The 20,027-nt window shown below is 46.1% G+C and overlaps 1 protein-coding gene across 2 annotated transcripts in view; it reads right to left on the bottom strand.

Annotated features, from left to right (window-relative positions):
- IRAG1 (inositol 1,4,5-triphosphate receptor associated 1) overlaps positions 1-12,875 on the bottom strand; it is a 126,469-nt gene extending 113,594 nt beyond the window's left edge. Inside the window, exon 1 of one of the 2 annotated variants that reach the window (XM_043971382.1) lies at positions 12,770-12,875. Coding sequence is in view for 1 of the 2 variants with exons in the window: in XM_043971380.1 (XP_043827315.1) it covers positions 12,136-12,202 (67 nt within the window). In the remaining variant the exon portion in view is untranslated. Of the gene's footprint in view, positions 1-12,135; positions 12,255-12,769 lie in introns of those variants that run through there. The other variant, XM_043971380.1, reaches the window with a different exon arrangement.
- Between the last annotated feature and the right edge of the window lie 7,152 nt (positions 12,876-20,027).

Genomic DNA, 20,027 nt, shown 5'->3' with positions numbered 1-20,027 from the left:
GTCTCAGTGCAATCCCATCTAGAACCAGATGGTGCTTCATGCCACCACAGCCTTCCCCCCTGACCCTCACATTGGAATTTACCCTGGGTTATGCACCATCTTATAGCTATTAGGTAGGGGCATGGAGAGTCAAACCTAACCCATAGGACTTTTGTTCATCCAGTTCTCTTCCTAAATCTGTGAAATTATTTTTATTAGCCCCTCCTACTTCCTGATGAAGGGCAGCCAGGTAGCATAGTGGATAGAACTCTGGCCCTGGAGTCAGGAAGACCTGAGTTCAAATGTGGCATCAGACACTTACTAGCTGTGTGACCCTGGCCAAGTCATGTAACCACGTTTGCCTTAGTTTCCTCATCTGTTAAATGAGCTGGAGAAAGAAGTGGCAAACCATGCCAATGTCTTTGCCAAAGAAACCCCAAAAGGGGTCCCAGAGAATCAGACATAAATAAAATGACCAAATAACAACTTATTGATTGCTCTCCTACACCTCTGAACAAGAGCCCTTTGATTGTAACGTGGAGCTGTAGAACAGCTGAGTTATTGATTGCTAATGAGACCTTCTTTGCACCCACCCTCCCCCAATCTGCTTTCATCCTTCCTTTAGCCCATCCTGGCTCCCCTCTTCTTTCCCCTGGCTCAGATTTCATTCCTTTGATGACCTCCTTGTGCCCCATCAATGTCTCTAGATCTCCTGTAGGTTACAAAACAGACTCCCACACTTCCAGAGCTAGCCTGGCCAATTTGTCATTGAATGGGGCTATCCATTCCCTCCAGGCGGGCATACCCAAGGAGGACTGTCTGCCCCATCACGCCTAGTCCTTCCACACTGTTGTCATGTCTCTACCCAACCATAGGCAGGTGCTTAATTGAAAGCAAGGACACATGTGGGGAAAAATGCCAAACCACAAACAAGCAAGATGACTGGCGCTGTTTTGATGAAAGCTGTGAATTTCCCAAGTACGAGTCAAGTGTTTTGTTAACAAGAGAGAACAAATACTCAGTGCACTAAGCAATAAATAGATCTTTAGAAAGGCAGCTGCTGCTAACGTCTGGTCCTGTCCTTTCTCTCACAAACAACCACATAAACTTGAAATAAATTCATTCATTCAATAGCTGGATATTCACTGAGTGTCTACTATATGCATCCCCTCCCACCATTGCAATATTAACCCATTAGGGAGCCATCTTGAGAAGCAGAATGGTGCAGGGTGGGGGTGGGGGGAGACACTGAACATAGTATGGAAGATCTGAGTTCAAATTCTGCCTCTGACACTTGCTACCTATGTAACCTTATGGAAATGACTTAACTTTTCTAAGCCTCAGGCAACTCTATAAGACAACTCCTAAGGCAAGGAGAATTTCTGTGCCTAACTAAAACCATAAATCTTTTGGAGTCAGGTAGCACAGAGATAGAGCTTCTAGCCTAGAGTCAGGAAGACCGGAGTTCAAATCTGCCATCAGACACTTACTGTGTGACCCTGGGCAAGTAAGTCACCCAGCCTCTATTTGCCTCAGTTTCCTCATCCATAAAACGAGGATAATAATAGCACCTTCCCTCTCAGGGTTATCGTAAGGATCAAATGAGATAATAATTGTAAACATCCTTAGCATAGAGCCTGGCAATATAAATGTTAGCTATTTTTATATAGAGATAACAGGAATTAGCTACACTTTTCCAGGGAATGTGGGTTCTCAGATCACATACCTCTGAAAAATGCTTGTTGACTGACTTACCCAGAAGAATATGCAAACTTCACTGAATCACAGAAATCTTCATCTCTGGTTTATGTATATTCTTTGACCCATGGCAAGGTAGGTAGCATGATAGACTTGGAATCAGAAAAAACCTGAGTTCAGAACCAGACTCTGGACACTTACAGGCTGGATGACCCTGAGTAAGCCACTTCATAGCCCTCAGCCTCAGTTTCCCCATATGTTAAATGGGCATCATCACCGTACCTCCTTCACAGAGTTGATGTGAGGATCAGATGAGATCATACAAATCTTAAAATGCCAAATAAGTATCAGCAGCCTGTGATGGGCTGTGCCCCCAGTACTCTTCTCTGAAGCCCGTTGATCAGAGCTCCTGCCTCTGATTTCAGATTAAACTGAGGACAACTGTGGAGAGTCCCCACGACAATTGGGAAGTGTAAAGTAACAGGGTTTTCCTTCTAGGTCTCTGACAATTAAGACTTCAAACAAAAACACTTCTCCTACAGACTCACTTCGGCAACCTGCTGTGTTTTAGAAACTGCAGTGGCCCTGTGTCTGGAACTGACCCAAGGTTTCCAGAACTCCGTGTGGCAGACCCCTGAGGTCATTCACCCCAGTGGTCTTACCGCTGCTGCCGGCCTACCTCGATGCATGACCGTGGGGGCAATGGGACCCCATGGAGAGGGGCATCATGAACCGCATCCATGTATGCAACAACCTAAATTTAGCTCGAGATAATAGAAAATCCTTCCCCGCTGAATAATCCAAGTGGACGGTACATTCTTTCCACGGAGGAAACAGCATCAGTCCTTTGGGGCTGAGAGAGGCTGCCAGGGAGAGCCTTGACGGAAGGGGAGGGGAGGAGGGGAAAGATTCTAAGTGGGCTTGGGCAGCTACTCCATCATCCCTTAAGCTGCTGCTCTTTGAGATTCCCTTGAACCCCAGTAAAACATAAATCCCAATGAAGGGTTTCCACTGATTTTAACTATCTAGGTTTATTGCCTTGAAAAGGCCCCTTGACTTTTTTTTTTTTTTTTAGTGAGGCAATTGGGGTTAAGTGACTTGCCCAGGGTCACACAGCTAGTAAGGGTTAAGTGTCTGAGGCCGGATTTGAACTCAGGTCCTCCTGACTCCAGGGCTGGTGCTCTATCCACTGCACCACCTAGCTGCCCCGCCCCTTGACTCTTAACTCTGCCTTCTACAGATCTTACCATGTCATCCCTTTACTCAAAAAGATCTTCTTATTCCTTACTGCCTCTAAGAAAAAACACAGAATGTTTCTAATCTGTATAAGTATACAGAATTCTCACCTTGGCATTTAAAACACTTCACTATCTGGCTTCCACCTTTCTCTCCAGTTTTGTTTCATGTAAGTCTTCTTCATGCATTTTCCATTTTAGGCAAACTGATCCGGGGCAGCTAGGTGGCCCTGGATTCAGGAGGACCTGAGTTCAAATCTGATCTCAGACATTTGACAGTTACTAGCTGTGTGACCCTGGGCAAGTCACTTAACCCTCACTGCCCCGCAAAAAACCTACAAAAATCCCCAAACCGGCCTCCTATGTTCCCTGAGCATATCACTAATCTCCAGCCTCCCTGCCTTTGTATAAGGGGTCACCCATGTCTGGAATGCACCACCTCTTCCCCTCTGTCTCATAGGGTCCCCAGCTTCCTCCAAATGACAGCTCAAGGACCAACGCTCCCCTTAGTAGAACCCCCTCCTTTTTGAATTAACTGTTATTTTTATTTTTATTTTTTTGTGAGGCAATTGGGGTTAAGTGACTTGCCCTGGGTCACACAGCTGGTAAGTGTCAAGTCTCTGAGGTCATATTTGAACTCAGGTCTTCCTGAATCTAGGGCCAGTGCTTTATTCACTGTGCTACCGAACTGCCCCCTGTCAATTATTTTTATTTTATTTTGTTTTGTGTGTGTGTGTAAATTATTTTTAATCCATACTCTCTTGAGTACATTTTGCATCCTCCCAAGTAGACCTAAGCTCCTTAAGGGCAGGAACTGTTGCTTTTTTTTTTTTTGGTCTTTGTACCCCCAGCCCCAGTATGGAGTCAGATACACAATGAAGTGCCCAATAAACGCTTATTGAATTTCATTGAGTTTCAAAAGGGGCTGTGACTAAGGCACTTTATGAGGATCTCAGCAGAAAACTCAGGTATTCAAGACTGAAGATAAGAGAGAGGCCAGAGGGCGAGGGAGAGACTGGACTGTGGATGGTGCAACCCTCCCCTTCAGACAAGCTTCCAAGAACTCTCCCATCACCCTGCTCTGTGCAGTGATGGCTGGCATATCCTTGGCATCCCCACCAACATAGCTAACATTTATATGGTACTTAAAAATTTTCTAAAAATGTTTTGTATCCTTTATCTCATTTAACTCTCAAAAATAACCCCGAGTCGTGGGAGTTGTTGTTATTTCCGTTTTATAGACAAGGAAAACCAAAGGTGAGGGAGATCGAGTGACTTGGCTGGAGTTGGGATTTGACCCCGGGCCTTCAGGACTCCAAAGCCGGCACGGCGTCCACAATATTCCTCTGGTCTCTGAGCAGGCTTAGGCCACTCTGGGTGTTGGACAACTAACTGGGTTATAGGTTAGGGAATGAGCGTCTGTGTGGGAGAGGAGGAAGGAAGCTTGGTCTCCCAAGTCTACATGGCCTTTTTCTGTCTGCCCAGGTCTACCCACGAGAGCCCTGAGGTGTGGGACAAGTTGAACAAAAGGTGCATAGTAAAAAAAAAAAAAAAGTGCATAACAGATGCTTTGCACACAGCAAGTGCTTAATAAATGTGTTTGGAATGAATTGAATTGAATTGAATTCATGGTGGCCACTTCATTGAATATTCTCCATATCAAATGCTCACATTAGGAATTTCAGGGATGCCGGGACAAGACGCTTGGATATACGGGCACATACTAACCTAGGCACTGCCTCCTATGGCTTCAGTTTTTTCTTTCCCTCACCAGGGAAATGGGCCTGAAACACTTTTCGTTATGTGGAAGGACATCACAAAGGTCCAAATGACCTAGCGCCCCAAGTCCAACCTGTTGATTTCGCCTTTGCAGCAGCATCTCTCAACTGTGCCTTCTTCCCTGCTCCGACACCCCCTCCTGTCCGTTCCCTCATCACCTCACGCCTGGACTATCGCTGGGGATCTGCCTGCCTCTGGTCTCTCCCCACGCCACTCAGCCACTAAAGGGATTTCACTGAAGCACAGGTCTGATCATGCCCCGCTCCCCCCCAAACTCCAATGGCTCCCTATGACCTCCAGGGTCAAATACAAAATCCTCTGTCTGGCCTTCACAGCCTTCACAACCTGGCCTCTCCTACCTTTCCAGTCTTCTCACATCTTACCTCCAGCCAAGTACTCTCGGATCCAGGGACGCCAACCTTCTGGCTGCTCCACAAACAAGACTCTCCATCTCTCAGCTTTGGGCATTGTCACCGGTTCTCTCCCATGCCTAGAACTCCCTCCTCCTCTGCTCTGACCACTGACCTCCCTGGCTTCCTTTAAATCCCAACAAGAATCCCAGGAAGCCTTCCCTAACTCTTCTCAATTCCAGTGCCTTCCCTCTGTTAACCATTTCCTATTTATCTTGCATATGGCTTACTTTATATATATTTGCAGGTTGTGCCCCACCCTCTCCCATTAGATTTGTGTGTGTATATGGGGTTTTTTTGTTTGTTTTGGTGAGGCAATTGGGGTTAAGTGACTTGCCCAGGGTCACACAGCTAGTGTCAAGTGTCTGAAGCCGAATTTGAACTCAGGTCCTCCTGAAGTGTATGTGTTTTTTGTGGGGCAATGAGGGTTAAGTGACTTGCTCAGGGTCACACAGCTAGTAAGTGTCAAGTGTCTGAGGTCGGATTTGAACTCAGGTCCTTCTGAATCCAGGGCTGGTGCTTTATCCACTTCACCACCTAGCTACCTCCCCCCCCACAATTAGATTGCAATCTCTTTGAGAGCAGGGATTGTCTTTTGGCTTTCTCTGTATCCCTAGGGTTTTAGCACAGTGCCTAGCACATAGTAGTGTCTTTAATAAATGTTTATTAACCAAATAACTATAGTAACACACATATATATGTGTATGTATATATACACACATATGTACAGATATACATATATATAGCTATACATTATTATGAGAGAACAAACACTTAGTAGGTACTTGATAAATGTTTATTGACTAACTCCTCTATAAAATGGGAGTCCTAGCATCATGGACTTAGAACTGAAGAATCCAAACTCCTCATGTGAGAGATGAGGAAACAGATATTAAAAACTAGCCCAAGATCACACAGTGACTGAGCCAGGATTTGAATCCAGGCCCTTGGACTCCAGATCCAGCATTCTTCACTACACTGCGCTACCTCCCTAACAATAATGGCACTACCCACATGCCTGTGGTCTAAGCCACTGGGAGCCTGTGGGTCTCTGGCGTGACCTCTGAAGGACAATGAAGACAGAGCCTCACCCTCTCTCAATGGCTCTTTCTGTGGACAACACAGAAAAAAACAAGCTCCCACCACAAAAAGAGTGGCGCCCAGGAGGACCCAGACAGCTGTTCTTGGTACACAAAATAATCCCTGAGATGGGCTCGCATAGCCAGATTTAAGCCCTGGAGCTTTAGAAATGCAATGAGAACATCCTTCCTGGGATCTCAGCCTGGCTGGGCTGGAAGGGACCTTGGGGAACATCAAACCCAACCCCCCTTTGATAAGGAAGTGGAGGCCCAGAAAGGCTGCGGGAAGAAGAGTAGCAACTCGTCTGGGAGTAAACGGAAGAACAAAGATTAAAACCCATTCTGAACCCCCATACTCAGCAAGGCTTATTCTGCCACACCATTTTGTGGATCGGTAAAGGAAAGCTGAGGATGTTTAGAAAGACAGGATTACACAGACCCAGAAGGAACCTTAGGAAAGAGCACTGGCTCTCAAGTGAGAGGAGCTGGGTTCAAATCTCACCTCTCACACATGCTGCCCGAGTGACTTTGGACAAGTCCCTCAGTTTCCTCATCTATGAAATGGACAGGAGAAGGGGATTGGAATAGAAAGCCTCCGAGGTTCCTTCTAGTTCTATATTTAGGAGCCTACGAACCAAATCATCTCATCCAACTTCCTTGTTTTACAGATAAAGAAACTGAGGCCCAGGGAGGCCAAGTGACTCGGCCAGGTTGAGCTGGTAGTAGGGTATGGAGCTGGGACACAAACTCAGGTTTAGACTCATAAGAAATTGAACTACACCCATAATTGAATAGATTTTTTTTTTTTTTGGTGAGGCAATTGGGGTTAAGTGACTTGCCCAGGGTCACACAGCTAGTAAGTGTTAAGTGTCTGAGGCTAGATTTGAACTCAGGTACTCCTGACTCCAGGGCCAGTGCTCTATCCACTGCGCCACCTAGCTGCCCCCAGGTTTAGACTCATAACTTTTGTTGATGATGGGAAAGGCAACTCCCACGCTTTCTCAAGAAATGCCCCTTTGTATAACTGCCAAGCAGGGAAACCTCCCAATAGCTAAATATTTAAGTAATAGATACTTAAATATGCAAACAACTCCCCCAGCACTTAACTAGCACCTTATTTTGTTCGTTGTTGCTCAGTCATATCCAAGTTTTTGTGACCCCATTTCTTGACAGAGACACTGGAACAGTTTGCCATTTCCTTCTCCAGCTCATTTTATAGATGAGGAAACTGAGGCAAACAGGGTGAGGTGACTTTTCCAGGGTTACATAGCTAGTGAGTGTATGGGATGGCATACTGAGCCACCTAGCTGCCTTCTATTATTGTCCCTTCTCATATTATCAGTTTCCTTTTCAGGTGTGTATGTCTTATCTTCCCTCCAAGACACTGATGTCTTGTACTTCCCTCAGGAACAGACCTCGCATAGTAGGTTTTTCAGTCAATCAGCAACCATTTAGTATGTGAATGCCAAGTGCCATTCACAATACTAAGTGCTGGGAATATGAGGACAAAATGGAAACATTAACTCTCCCCAGGGATCTGACATTGTATCTCAGGAGATAGCAGACATATACACACCAGGTGCTACAGCAGATAAAGTGCCAGGCCTGGAGTCAGGAAGACCTGAGTTCAAATCTAGGCTCAGACACTAGCCATGATATCCTGGGCAAGTCACTTTATTCTGTTTGCCTCAATTTCCTCATCTGTAAAATGAAATGGAGACAGAAATGGCAAGACACTCCAGTGTCTTTGCCAAGAATACTCCAAATGGGGTCACAAAGAGTCAAACACGACTGAAATGACTGAACAACACACACATTTTATGTATACACATGTATATAAGTTCACATATAAGCACATACAATATAAATGCCAAGGAGTTTGGGGGAGGAAGGCACTAACATATGGTGAAATCAGGAAAGGCATTGCATAGATGGTAGCCCTTGACCTCTATGATATCCTCCAGCCATTCAAGTCACCTGGTACTTATCTCCTACCTTATATCATTAGCCCATCTTACATTATTAGTCTTCTAATGCCATCTAACATTTAGTATATTCAGCTAGCACCGTGCCTGGCACAGGGTAGGTGTTTAATAATTGCTCATTGAATGGAATTGAATTCCCACTATCACGCCAGATCACTCATCTACTGCTTTTTTTTTTGTGGGGCAATGAGGGTTAAGTGACTTGCCCAGGGTCACACAGCTAGTAAGTGTCAAGTGTCTGAGACTGGATTTGAACTCAGGTACTCCTGAATCCAAGTCCAGTGCTTTATCCATTGCTCCACCTAGCTGCCCCCTCATCTACTGCTTTTATTCATTTATTTTCCCAGGCGATGACCTAGCTCTGCTTCACCCTCCAGGACACCCAGAAGGTGTGAATTCTGCTCTGAGGAGACAACCGGCACAATGCTGTTACACATAGCATCCGGTCACTGAATCGGGACCAAACGCCCGGTGGACAGACTCGCTTCCCTTCTCCCATGAAGAATGCCTTTGTTTTCAGAGCAAGGTAGTCCAAAGTCACAGGCATAGGTGAGACCAGATGACACATCACCGTGTCTCAGCCCTGAAAGCCGAGTGGACTGGATGGTTGCCTTTCCTTGGAGATCTCAATGGGCTTTCCCTATGGCAAATATCCCCCCCCCGCCCCCCCTCCCCCATATAAGCCAGGGCGTTGTCATCAAGGCGATGCCAGCGCTACTGATTCCTTCTATTCCTGGGGATTCGCACCGGGAGCCTCCCCGTACTCGCCATATTTCTAGCCAAAGGAATGCAGTATAGTGGGCTCAGTTCTTCTCCCTGCTGCCCTGTACCACGAAGGAGGGCATAGCTTTTTCTCCCGTAGGTGAACGGAATGTCTCAGCCTTTTAGAAAAGCATCTTCCATAATCAAGCAGCAGGGAATGTGGCTGAGGGATGGTCCCATGGGGCCATGGGGACCTCTGGCCTCGCCAGAGACACCTCAGAGAATTAGAAAGGGGGGAGGGGGGAAGGTCGCTTGTCTGGCATAGAGCAGACGGTTAATAAATGCTTATCAGCTAGGTCTGTCCTCTGCAGACTGGAGGGTGCGTTCTCTGTTGAAAACCAGCTTCTCGTTGGACCTGGTAAATGAGGTGAACCAAAAGCCTCTTTTTCTAAGCTTGAGAGAAAGCTGCCCAGACATTAACCCTTCCTAGGTTTCTACTGGTTTATAGGAAAGAACCTTGCCTTTGCAATCAGAGGACCGGGGTTCAAATCCTGCCCCCTGCTATCCCACTACTTATTTCCTGTGTGACTGCATAAAGCACTTTATCTCTCTGGGTGTCCTTGGAATTGGACTCAACGGCTTTTAAGGTCCCTTCTAACTCTCAGTCTATGATCTCATGAGACTCTGTTTCCTGCACAAAGGGTTGACAAGTCTATGGGAAGACCGAAATACAATAATGTGAAAAACCTCTGGACACATCCACTTTGAGCAGTGGCTGTTCCGAAACACTTCATTCCTCAAGCCTTCAAACTCTCCCCCAAGTCCACCTCTGTCTGCAGACTCCTGCGCCCTGTTATTTTATTCCTCCACATTCACATTTCAAACCATCTTGTATTCATTGTGAATCTACTTATCTGGCCTTATGAAGTCCCCGGCTTTGGAAAGCAAGGTTCTCGTGGTCATAGAGGATTTCACTTTTGCCTTTGTATTCCTAGTCAATCGACAGTAAGTAAGCACTAGGTAAATACTGGCTGATTGGTTGATAAAGCTTGTCAATCTCATTGCTGCAGAGCTGATGTGTAAATTCTGAGTTACTGAGAACTTGGTCATCTTTGGTCCCTTCCCTAATTCATCATCTAAATCTTAGAAATCAAAGGAGCCACTTAGGAAATGGATGTTTCCTATTATACCTTATTGAATTCAATAGTCAAGAAAAGTAATTCCCTATTTCATCTTAGTCTTTAGCTATCGATTCCACTCTCTCATTTGTGGCCTAGAGGACTACACCAGGAGTCAGGACATCCTGAGTTTGAATCCTGACCCTGACAATTACTAACTATGTGGCCATGGGCAAATCACTTCCTCTCACACAGCCTGTTTCTTCATCTACAACTGGGGGATAATAATATCTGAAGTACCTTCCTTTCCTCCTCTATCTTGGCTCTGCCCCTCTACCTGTAGCACCTAATCCACTACTGAGGGTCAAATGCGATGATGTAGTTAAATGTCAGCTATCACAAGGGGTGTAGCATTTTATGTTTCTATGAGAATTAATATACTAAACCTGAAAGAAATTATACTTGGCTGGGTTACTTACTGACCTAAGAATTCATATTGCAGGGGGAGAAAGTTTAAGAGATCCATCTTACTATATAACAAGGCTTCTGGGGGTTGTGAACTTAAAACCATTATAATAACTATCTCAATATAACTGGTTTCCTTTGTAAACTTATGTATTTTATTTGAGGCATTTAAAAAATATGATTCTGAGAAGGGGTCCTGCCAGAGGGCTTCATGACACCAAAACGCTTAAGAATTCCTGCCTCACAGCAACGAACAAACATCCAGGCTTCCCCTAGGAGTCTTCTTAGGAGACAAGATGTACTGAAACCTTACTTTATCAAGTTAGGGACCCTCCCTCTTAACTGTCAAACAAAACACCACCACTATTTACATTGGCCAGAGCCCCGAGTCTCCCTCCCCCAACGTATCTTTTCTTTGCTGCGAATCCATCCTCATAGAGTCTTAGAGCTGGGAGTTCATCTAATCAAAGGACCAAGATAAGCAGCTCCCCATTTTACATACAGGGAGACTGAGGTCCAGAGAGTCTCTGTGAGCTGATGAAAAAGAGAAGTTACTTGCCCAAGGTCACATGAAGCCAAGTCTAGAATCTGGGTCTCTTGAATCTTTCCGCTACACTGAAGTCAACTTAGCATGATTCTCACATTGTACAGATGTGAAAACCAAAGCCCCAGAGACTCTAGGAAGACATTTTTCATTAAGGGAAAAGAATCGGTCCTTCACAAAGCAGTAGGAGCCTGAGCTGGTTCCTTCCAGAACCTGTAAATCTCTCTCCCCTTGAGGCTTTCTAACAGAGCTTGACAAGATCTTTCCTTATCTTTCCCCAGGGAGAGGCCAGACACCTGGGGAGGGGTTGAGGCTCAAGAAATGTGTTTGGTAAATTGAAGGATGTTGCTATGGTGTTTGAAGAAAAGGGGAAGCTGGATGCTGCAGATGCTACAAGAGGAATGGCTTGCAGCTCTGTCTTCAATCATGGCTGGAGCTGCCAGTGTTTGCCTCCACCTTAAAGCAGAGCAGACAGCTGAAGTGCACACTGGCTCTCACACTGGGAAGGTGACAAATCGATCTACCTGCAGCCAAGGTTCAGCTGTGCCCCCCACACACACACACACACATCTTAGTATTAGGGAATGACTCTGAGAATGAATGGAAGCTCTGGAGCAGCCGCTGAGGTTGCCTGGCTGAGGGAGAGCAGGAAGGGAGGGAACCCTCACTCTTGCCCCTTGCCCTTGGTCACAGTGAGGCCTCACCCAACTGCAAGCTCTGAGGGCACACCACCCGACTCCTCCCGAGGGGCCTTGCTTTGGGAGCCAAGCCCTACATAACTCAGACTGGCATCTCCCCTCACTCACCTACCTTCACTGAGCCCCCCTCCCCCTGCTCCCCAGGGCAGGATGCCAGGACCTGGTCTTTCTCTTCCTCCTCCTGGGGTTTTCTCACTCATTACAAGAACACAGCTGATTAACATTATCTGGCAAGATTCATCCCCCTCCCCCTTTTTTAAAGAAAAAAAAAGAGACAAGCAACCCCACACACTCCAGCCAAAAGTCAACACAAAGAAAAGATTCACCCTAGTTGGTGAAGCGAAACAATAATGCTGCACTGTACCTTTAAGGAGTCAGACTTGGTTCCCACCTGTGAGTGAGGCAGGAGGAGGCAGGTTATCCTGGGTTCCCGGCTTACTTACCTAACACTGAGTTAGCCCCTTTCCCCCTCTGGCCAGCCTCTCTTCCACTCTGGGGAGCTTTTACCATTTAAGGTCAATGTTACATCTGGCTCTGCTGGCTCTAAGTTGCTCCCTGCAGGGCCTCCCTCTGCGCTCCCAGTCTTGCTGCCTGCCTGCCTGCCTGCCTGCCTGTCCTGCCCTGGCAGGGAGCTGGGATCGAAAGCCTCAAATTCTTCCAAGCCCCTTTCTCCTGTTTCATAGACTCCTAAAGCCCAGCCCCCCAGGGAGGCTCCGGGAGGCCGGACTGGGCTGGGACTGGACCAGGGTTCCTCTGCCGGGGAAGGAAAAAGCAGTCACTCCCCCATCCCTTCCCCCCTGTGCTCCATACACACACTCAGCCTGCTCAAGCAGCCCTGGGGGGCTCTGGGCTCATTGCTCCCCCACACCACGTCTTGGGCACATCTTCCTCTTTCTGGCCACACAAGCCGCAGGGCTAGAAAAGGCTCCTGGGTCCTTAAGGGATCCTGCCTCCGAACCAGCCCAGACTTGGAGGGTGTCTTTTTCCTCACAATACCTTCAAAGGGAGGAGGAGAGCCAGGGCCCAGGAGGGAAGGAGACGGGGAGCTATAGCGAGCCCCCCACACCACCGTCCTACCTCAGGTCCTTGGGCAGCTCGAGGAGGAAGTTGGCAATGGCTAATGCATCAAGGAGCCCGGACCCTTCCTTCCATCACATGGAAGTTACTCCAAGCCAAGGCAGCTGGTGCTGCCCCTGCCCAGTCTGAAGTGGCTGATCTTAACCTTGGCTTCCTAAATCCTGGGTGTGGCCTTGCTGGGACCAAAGGCTCCGGAGTTCCTGATCCAGAAGAAGAGAGAGACTAAAATGCCTGCCTAGGTCTTCTGTCCACCTGGAAAAATGCTCTTGCCCTCTCCTCTCATCGCTGGGAGATGCCCTGTCAGTGTTCAGTGATTCAGGACTCCTGCCTCCTGCTCTTACAGTCTAGAGTCAGGGGTGTGTTTGCAAATGGTTAACAACCAGCTTTTTCTCTCTTCTTCCCCCCCCCCCCGCCCCCCGCCCCCAGCCAAAGAACACATTTTATTAACATTTTCACCATCACTTTCTTAGGTCCAGACAATCGATAAAATGATCAATCAAGCCCTGATTTTCAGTATTTATCAATTTCTGAGGTGTAAGTGCTCACAATGAGAATTTAACAATTGACTCTAGACACTTTTTAGGAAGAAACTTGCAATATCCAGGCTAAAGTGATCTTAGCTCATCTACCTTTACTAGCCTGCCCTGTTCAGTCACATTCCACCAATGTTTCCCATTCTTGTCTGTCCTTTAAGGGGAGAGGGCAGCTAGGTAACTAATTGGATAGACCATTAGTCCTGAGTTCAAATCTCACCTCAGACACTTACTAGCTGTGCGACTCTGGGAAAGTCACTTAACCCCAAATGCCTTAAACATCCGGGGCCATCTTGCCACTGGACCCAGATGGCTCTGAAGGAGAGAGTGAGGTTGGTGACTTTGGATAGCCCTCCCTCACTTAAATCCAATTCACTGCAAGTCATGATAACACCTCAATGTCATAGTCCTCTTTGAGAACAAAGGACAAGTGGGAATTACCAGTACTGGGAATCAGAGTCGAAACTAGCCTGTGTGTGTGTGTGGGGGGGGTCAACTAGATGGATAAAGCACCAGCCCTGGATTTCGGAGGACCTGAGTTCAAATCCAGCCTCAGACACTTGATACTTAGTAGCTGTGTGACCCTGGGCAAGTCACTCAACCCTCATTGCCCCACAAAAAACAAAAAACAAAACAAAAAACTAGCAATTGTGATAACCAGGAAAAGCAATGCCACATGTGCCAGGGATAAAGCATGAAAAGCATCTTTAAAATCAACTTTTAAAGACAAATTCAGTTAGAATAGGGTAGATATTGGGATGTGAACTTGGACCTTAGCATACATGGCCTTTTGGAGGAAAGGCTGAGGGAACTGATTGGGGGTGGAGGGGGCGGAATAGGAGAGACCTTGGGTTATCATGAAACCACTGATGGAGAGGCCACCACTGGGACAGAGAACAGGACAGTCCTGGGCCTGAGAAGAGATACATTTTGATACAGTTGCCGGGGAGGAAACTATCACATGGGAGCCTGTCTCTTAACTGCTTTTCCCAGCAAGCTGAAAACAAAGTTCAATTGGTCCTACAAAGGAATACAAACAAATCCAGAACTCTCTAAACTTTGGCTACCTAGAGCAAAGGTCCAGTCACTCTACTTTTGGTTGTAGCTCTGTTGGGAATTCCCATCTCTGACGATCATCTGGGTACCCTGGAACCTTTGTGTATCCATCTCCTAGATTTCCTAACCGTAAACTGAGCATCAATGAGTTTACAGTTGTTTTTTTTTTTTTGTTTTGGTTTGTTTTGGTTTCTTGCAGGGCAATGAGGGTTAAGTGACTTGCTCAGGGTCACACAACTAGTAAGTGTCAAGTGTCTGAGGCCGGATCTGAACTCAGGTCCTCCTGAATCCAGGGCTGGTGCTTTATCCACTAGCTGCCCCCTTACAGTCTTATACAGTTACACACCAGCACAGATTCTCATCTGAGCCTCAGCTCCCTCATTTGTAAAATGGGAGTAATGATAGGGCCTGCCTCCCAAAGCTGTTGTGAGGATTAAATGAGATCATAGGCACAAAACACTCTGCAAAACTTAAAGCACTATATCAATGCTAGCTATTGTTATTAATTAGTATTATTCTTCTCATTCCCATGTCATAGAGAACATTCAGAAGACCCAGAACTTGTCTGATCCTTCAGGAATCTCCCAGACTAGAAAGGGACACAGGGTCAGAGCTGACCCCCTGGGACAAGCTGGAAGTCTTAAGGACTTCCCAGGGACAGAGCAAGAGCAGCAGGAACAATGAACATCAAACGCAGGCAGAGTCTGGAAAGACAAAGCAAAGTCCAAGGATTGCATAGGCTTGTCTAGTACTTGAAGAAGGAGGAGGAAAAATGGGAACGTGGATCATGTCCTCAAATGCCAAGGGAGACAACAAGTTAACCACAGGAGAAGGCATCGAGGAGCAGTGTGATTGTCTGATAACTCCATATAGCCTGCCAAAACCCAACACTACATTGCTCCCACCTCCTTTGATCCTACTCATAAGTTGCTGAGCCAACCTGGAGGAAGTCATGAAACTAAGCTGTTGTTGTTCAATTGTTTTCAGTCCTGTCTGATTCTCCATGACCCCATTTGGGGTTTTCTTGGCAGAGAGACCGGAGTGGTTTGCCATTTCTTTTTCCAGCTCATTTTACAGATGAGGAAACTGAGGCAAACAGGATTAAGTGACTTGCCCAGGGACACACAGCTAGAAAGTGTCTGAGGCCAGATTTGAACTCAGGAAGATGAGTCTTCCTAACTCCAGGCCTGCTGCTCTATCCAATGTGCCACCTATCTGCCCTATACTGATTGGGTCAGCTACAAATTTTTGTCACCTAATCTCAGCTGGGCTCTTACCAAAGCAAGGCATTCCTTCTTTTACACCCTAATTGATTCCATATTCTATTCACCATAGGGACTGTTCCAAACCTTCTCTTCTCTCCTCAGATTTTCCCTTGATTATACCTCATCATCATGTACCCCAGAGCCTATCCCCTCCCATCTTCTCCAGTAGATCAACCTTCTTTCTCAATACTCTACTGTTCTCCTATAATCCTTAACCACTATTTCCTTCCACACTGCTTACAAACATCTCCAAGTCTCTCCTATCATTAAAAAAAAAATCTATACTAGATTCTCTTATCCCCACTAACACTTATCCTATAGCTTTCTTCCCAGCTAGGTAGTACAGTGAACTGGACCTGGAGTCAGGAAAACTTGAGTTCAAATGCCTCTTGGATCAAGGCATTGATCTCCACCACTGAGGAGAGAGCACCATACCAATGGGCTTTGGGACTGGTGTCATGTAAGTAAAATGCAAACCTGGGGCATTTGTATTTTGTCTTAGAAGCAAGAGGAACTCTGTCACAGATGAGTCTTGAGCATGGGGGTCTAAGACACAGCTTCTGCATTTCTGGGGCTTCTTCTCTGGTTGGGGGACACTTATAACATATGAGTGCATGATATGTACATAAAAGAGATACAAAACAAACAGGTTTTTAGGCACTAGGAGGAGAAGCATTTGGATTAGACTTTAAAAGACAGGCAAGGGCAGCTAGGTGGCGCAGTGGATAGAGCACCGGCCCTGGAGTCAGGAGGACCTGAGTTCAAATTGAGCCTCAAACACTTAACACTTACTAGCTGTGTGACCCTGGGCAAGTCACTTAATCCCAATTTCCTCACACACACACAAAAAAAGACAGACAATCCAATTCAGTTCCATTCGATAGGCATATACTAAGCCTGGAGAACAGTCTGAAAAATGGTTCAGAGCAGACTTAAAAGCAGAATTTGGAGGAGGCTTAAAACTGTATCCTTTGCCTGGATCACAGAATGATATATGATGGGGGCAATGACATGAGACAAGGAAGGGTCAGATGGCATCTTCAGTTCCAGGCTGAAGAGTTTAGTGGCAATGGGGAGCCAGTGAAGATTTCTGAGCAGAGGAATAACACCATTAAATCTAGGCATAATGAAAACTATTCTGTTACCAGAATAAAAGATGGATTGAAGACAGAGAAGAGAGGGTAAGGAGGTCAGAGAAGAGCCAGGAAAATACAGCATCTTGTTCTAAGACACAAGACTACCCAGTAGCGGGCTGGAGGCTTAGATGTGGTCATGAAGAACTGAGGGGTGACCTTAGAGAACAATAGAGTGGCAGGATCAGAAGTTCACTTTCAAGACATGGAGTAAGAAAGGGACATAGGAAGCTTTAAGAGGTTGAGCAGAACAGTATAGGGACAGAGAGACATTAATGTCCTCTGAGGAAAGTCTAGGTGATCAGTACTCAAAGTGTGGGCCTGGGACCCCTAGGATCCACAAGATCCTTTCAGGGGGCTCCTCGAGGTCAAAACTACTTTCACTATAATGCTAAGATGTCTTAATACGGCAAACATCAACAGATTTCACGGGCATAAACAAAAGCTCTTGGGGAACCTCAATAATTTTTAAGAATGTAAAGGGGTCGCAAGCCCATTTGAGACCCACTGGGCTAGAGAGAGGACAGAAGAGAGAGGAAAGGCCACTAAGAAACTGAACAGGCAAGAGGAAAAAGTCGAAGGTTTCTCCTTAAAGTAAAAGGGAGAACCAACGTTCATTTAAGCACTGATCGTTAAGAGATGAAACTGAGAGAAGGGACCAAAGTGATATGCTAGGTGCTTATATTTCTTTAGATCTTGCACCAAATTAGTCATTCTTTTTTCCCCCAGGGCAATCAGGGTTAAGTGACTCACCCATGGTCACACAGCTAGTAAGTGTCAAGTGTCTGAGGCCGGATTTGAACTCAGGTCCTCATGAATCCAGGGCTGGTGCTTTATCCACTATGCCACCTAGCTGCCCCATACCTTTTTATAGAAAAAGGCTAATGACAAAGTTGGATTCCTTAATCTCTCTCTCTCTCTGTTTTCTATGCCTGAGGAAAGTCTGTATGCTAGATTTATGTACATTCCACTGTTTATTGGAATTCCAGGCTAGGAGAAACTAACTAGTGTTGGTAGGATCTTAAAACCAAAACTATTTTTTAAAATGTTGTGGAATACATGCATTCATTCACTTGATCATTCATTCAATGAACATTTATTCCATCCCTCCACACATGCAAGGCTCCTGGGCACTAAAAACTACAAGATCCATTTGGTAAGTTGTCATTCCTTCTGCAAGCTGGGCTTGGCAAAGCGACAAGACAGCATTCCTTCTGGAAATGGAAGACCCCTGTCTTGTCAGACCACTGAGCCTGCAGCCAAAAGCCTTGAATTTATATTCTCACCCTACCATATATCAGCTCTGTGACCTTGACCTTAGTAGAGTAGCAGGATCTTCCTCTCTAAGTTTTCTCATCCGTAAAAGAAGAATGATACTCTTCGCTTATTTAACTACCTCGCAGGGCTGAATGGCAATGTATGAAGGGGATTTTGAAATTATAAAGCTGGATTGTAAGCTCCACTGTGTTTATTATCAAAAAAACAAACCTGGGGGCAAGTAGGTGGCACAGTGGATAAAGCCCCAACCCTGGATTCAGAAGGACCTGAGTTCAAATCCAGTCTCAGATTCTTGACACTTACTAGCTGTGTGGCCCTGGATAAGTCATTTAACCCTCATTTCCCTGCAAAAAACCCCAAACAAAAATAAAACAAACCCTTTCACAGGCCTCAGTCACGTTGATAGGTCTACACACATACACACACACACATACACCAACTCTGAATCATCTAGGATGGTTAATAGCAGCACAAGAGGAATCATAGACCCCTTTTCATCTCATCTTTATCTATATCACATTCTACATGTAATATCCACACTAGTAGATTGTTTGGTTTTTTGTGTGTTTTTTTGTGGGACAATGAGGGTTAAGTGACTTGCCCAGGGTCACACAGCTAGTAAGTGTCAAGCATCTGAGGCTGGATTTGAACTCAGGTCCTCCTGAATCCAGGGACAGTGCTTTATCTACTGTGCCACCTAGCTGCCCCCTGAAAGAGGAATTTATAGAGCTTAAAGATTGGCAGAGGGCTCTACAAATATGATTTCAATGATCCTCACAACGACCATGGATATTATTTTACAATTGAGCAATTGAGCAAAGAAGAAGAAGCACGAGTGACCATCAAGTGTGCTGACGCAGCTTTTAGCAGAAGGGAGCACATCCCTCCCTACATGGTCCTAAACGGGGAATCAGGGCCACTCCAAAGGGCACGGGGAGCAGGTTGAGAGGGAAAAGAAGATCACAGATGGGGAACTGGACAGGGTGCTTCAGCCCGGAGGCTAAGCGACCTGTCCAAGGCCAATCATACCGGCTAATATTTGTATGGCTCGGCAAGGTTTGCAAAACATTCTGCGTGTATATGTTCCCTTCTTTTGACCTCACAGTCACCCTGGAAATGATTCTCCTTGTGCTATTATTATCCCCATTTTACAGATGAGGAAACTGAAGCAAACAGAGGTTAAGTGACTTGCCTAGGGTCATACAGCTAACTAGTAAGAGTCTGAGGCTGAATTTGAACTCAGGCCTTCCCTACTCTAGGTCCAGTGCTTTATCCCTTCACCACCTAAATGTAAATATTTGACTCCAGGTCCTTGGGCTTGAAATCGAGCATTCTTTCTAGGACAGCCAGCACTAGGCCTGGACCTCAGGTACCAAGCAGGCCTGAAACTGGGGAGGGAAATAACTAGATGGGCAGGAGGTTCTAATAGTGGTCACCAGGCTTCTTGTCAACCAGGACATGAATAGATTTTCCCTCTATAATTAGTGCTTTATGTCTCTGTTGGGGAGTCGGGGGCACGACCTATTGTTTTCATGTATCTTCATTCTTGGGTGATGGCTCAGGGCCCCTGAGCGTCCCTGCCCAGAGCTGCTCGCATAGGCCCGAAAGCCAGATTTTAATCCTCGTAAGAACGGGAGCCATCGCCAGGCTATATTTAACCTTAATCTTGGGGCTGCACGAAGATCCAGCCTTGCTCTTCTTGCATCTGATTCTTCCTCAAAGCCCCTGCTCCCCGAAAGGATGTCACTTATTGACTGGTTGGATGGAATGTCCTTCAGGCTTAACTTCTGAAGTGATAGCAAATGAGATAACCTTTCTGCAAAATCGTTTTGGGGGAGGCCGAGGCCGAGGAAGAGGAGGATCTGACTCTGAACAGGCTCTAGACCTTCAGGATGGAAAGAGTCCATTTTCCCATTTTCTTCATTTAACGAAGCCAAGGAAGCTCGTTAAAACGAGTTCCCAACAAACAAACACAGCCTCATATTTAGAGGCT

The sequence above is a fragment of the Dromiciops gliroides genome, chromosome 6 (assembly GCF_019393635.1).
Source record: "Dromiciops gliroides isolate mDroGli1 chromosome 6, mDroGli1.pri, whole genome shotgun sequence".
NCBI lineage: Eukaryota > Metazoa > Chordata > Mammalia > Microbiotheria > Microbiotheriidae > Dromiciops > Dromiciops gliroides.
Note: the sequence above shows the minus strand (reverse complement) of the source record. Positions and strands in the feature narration are given on the sequence as shown.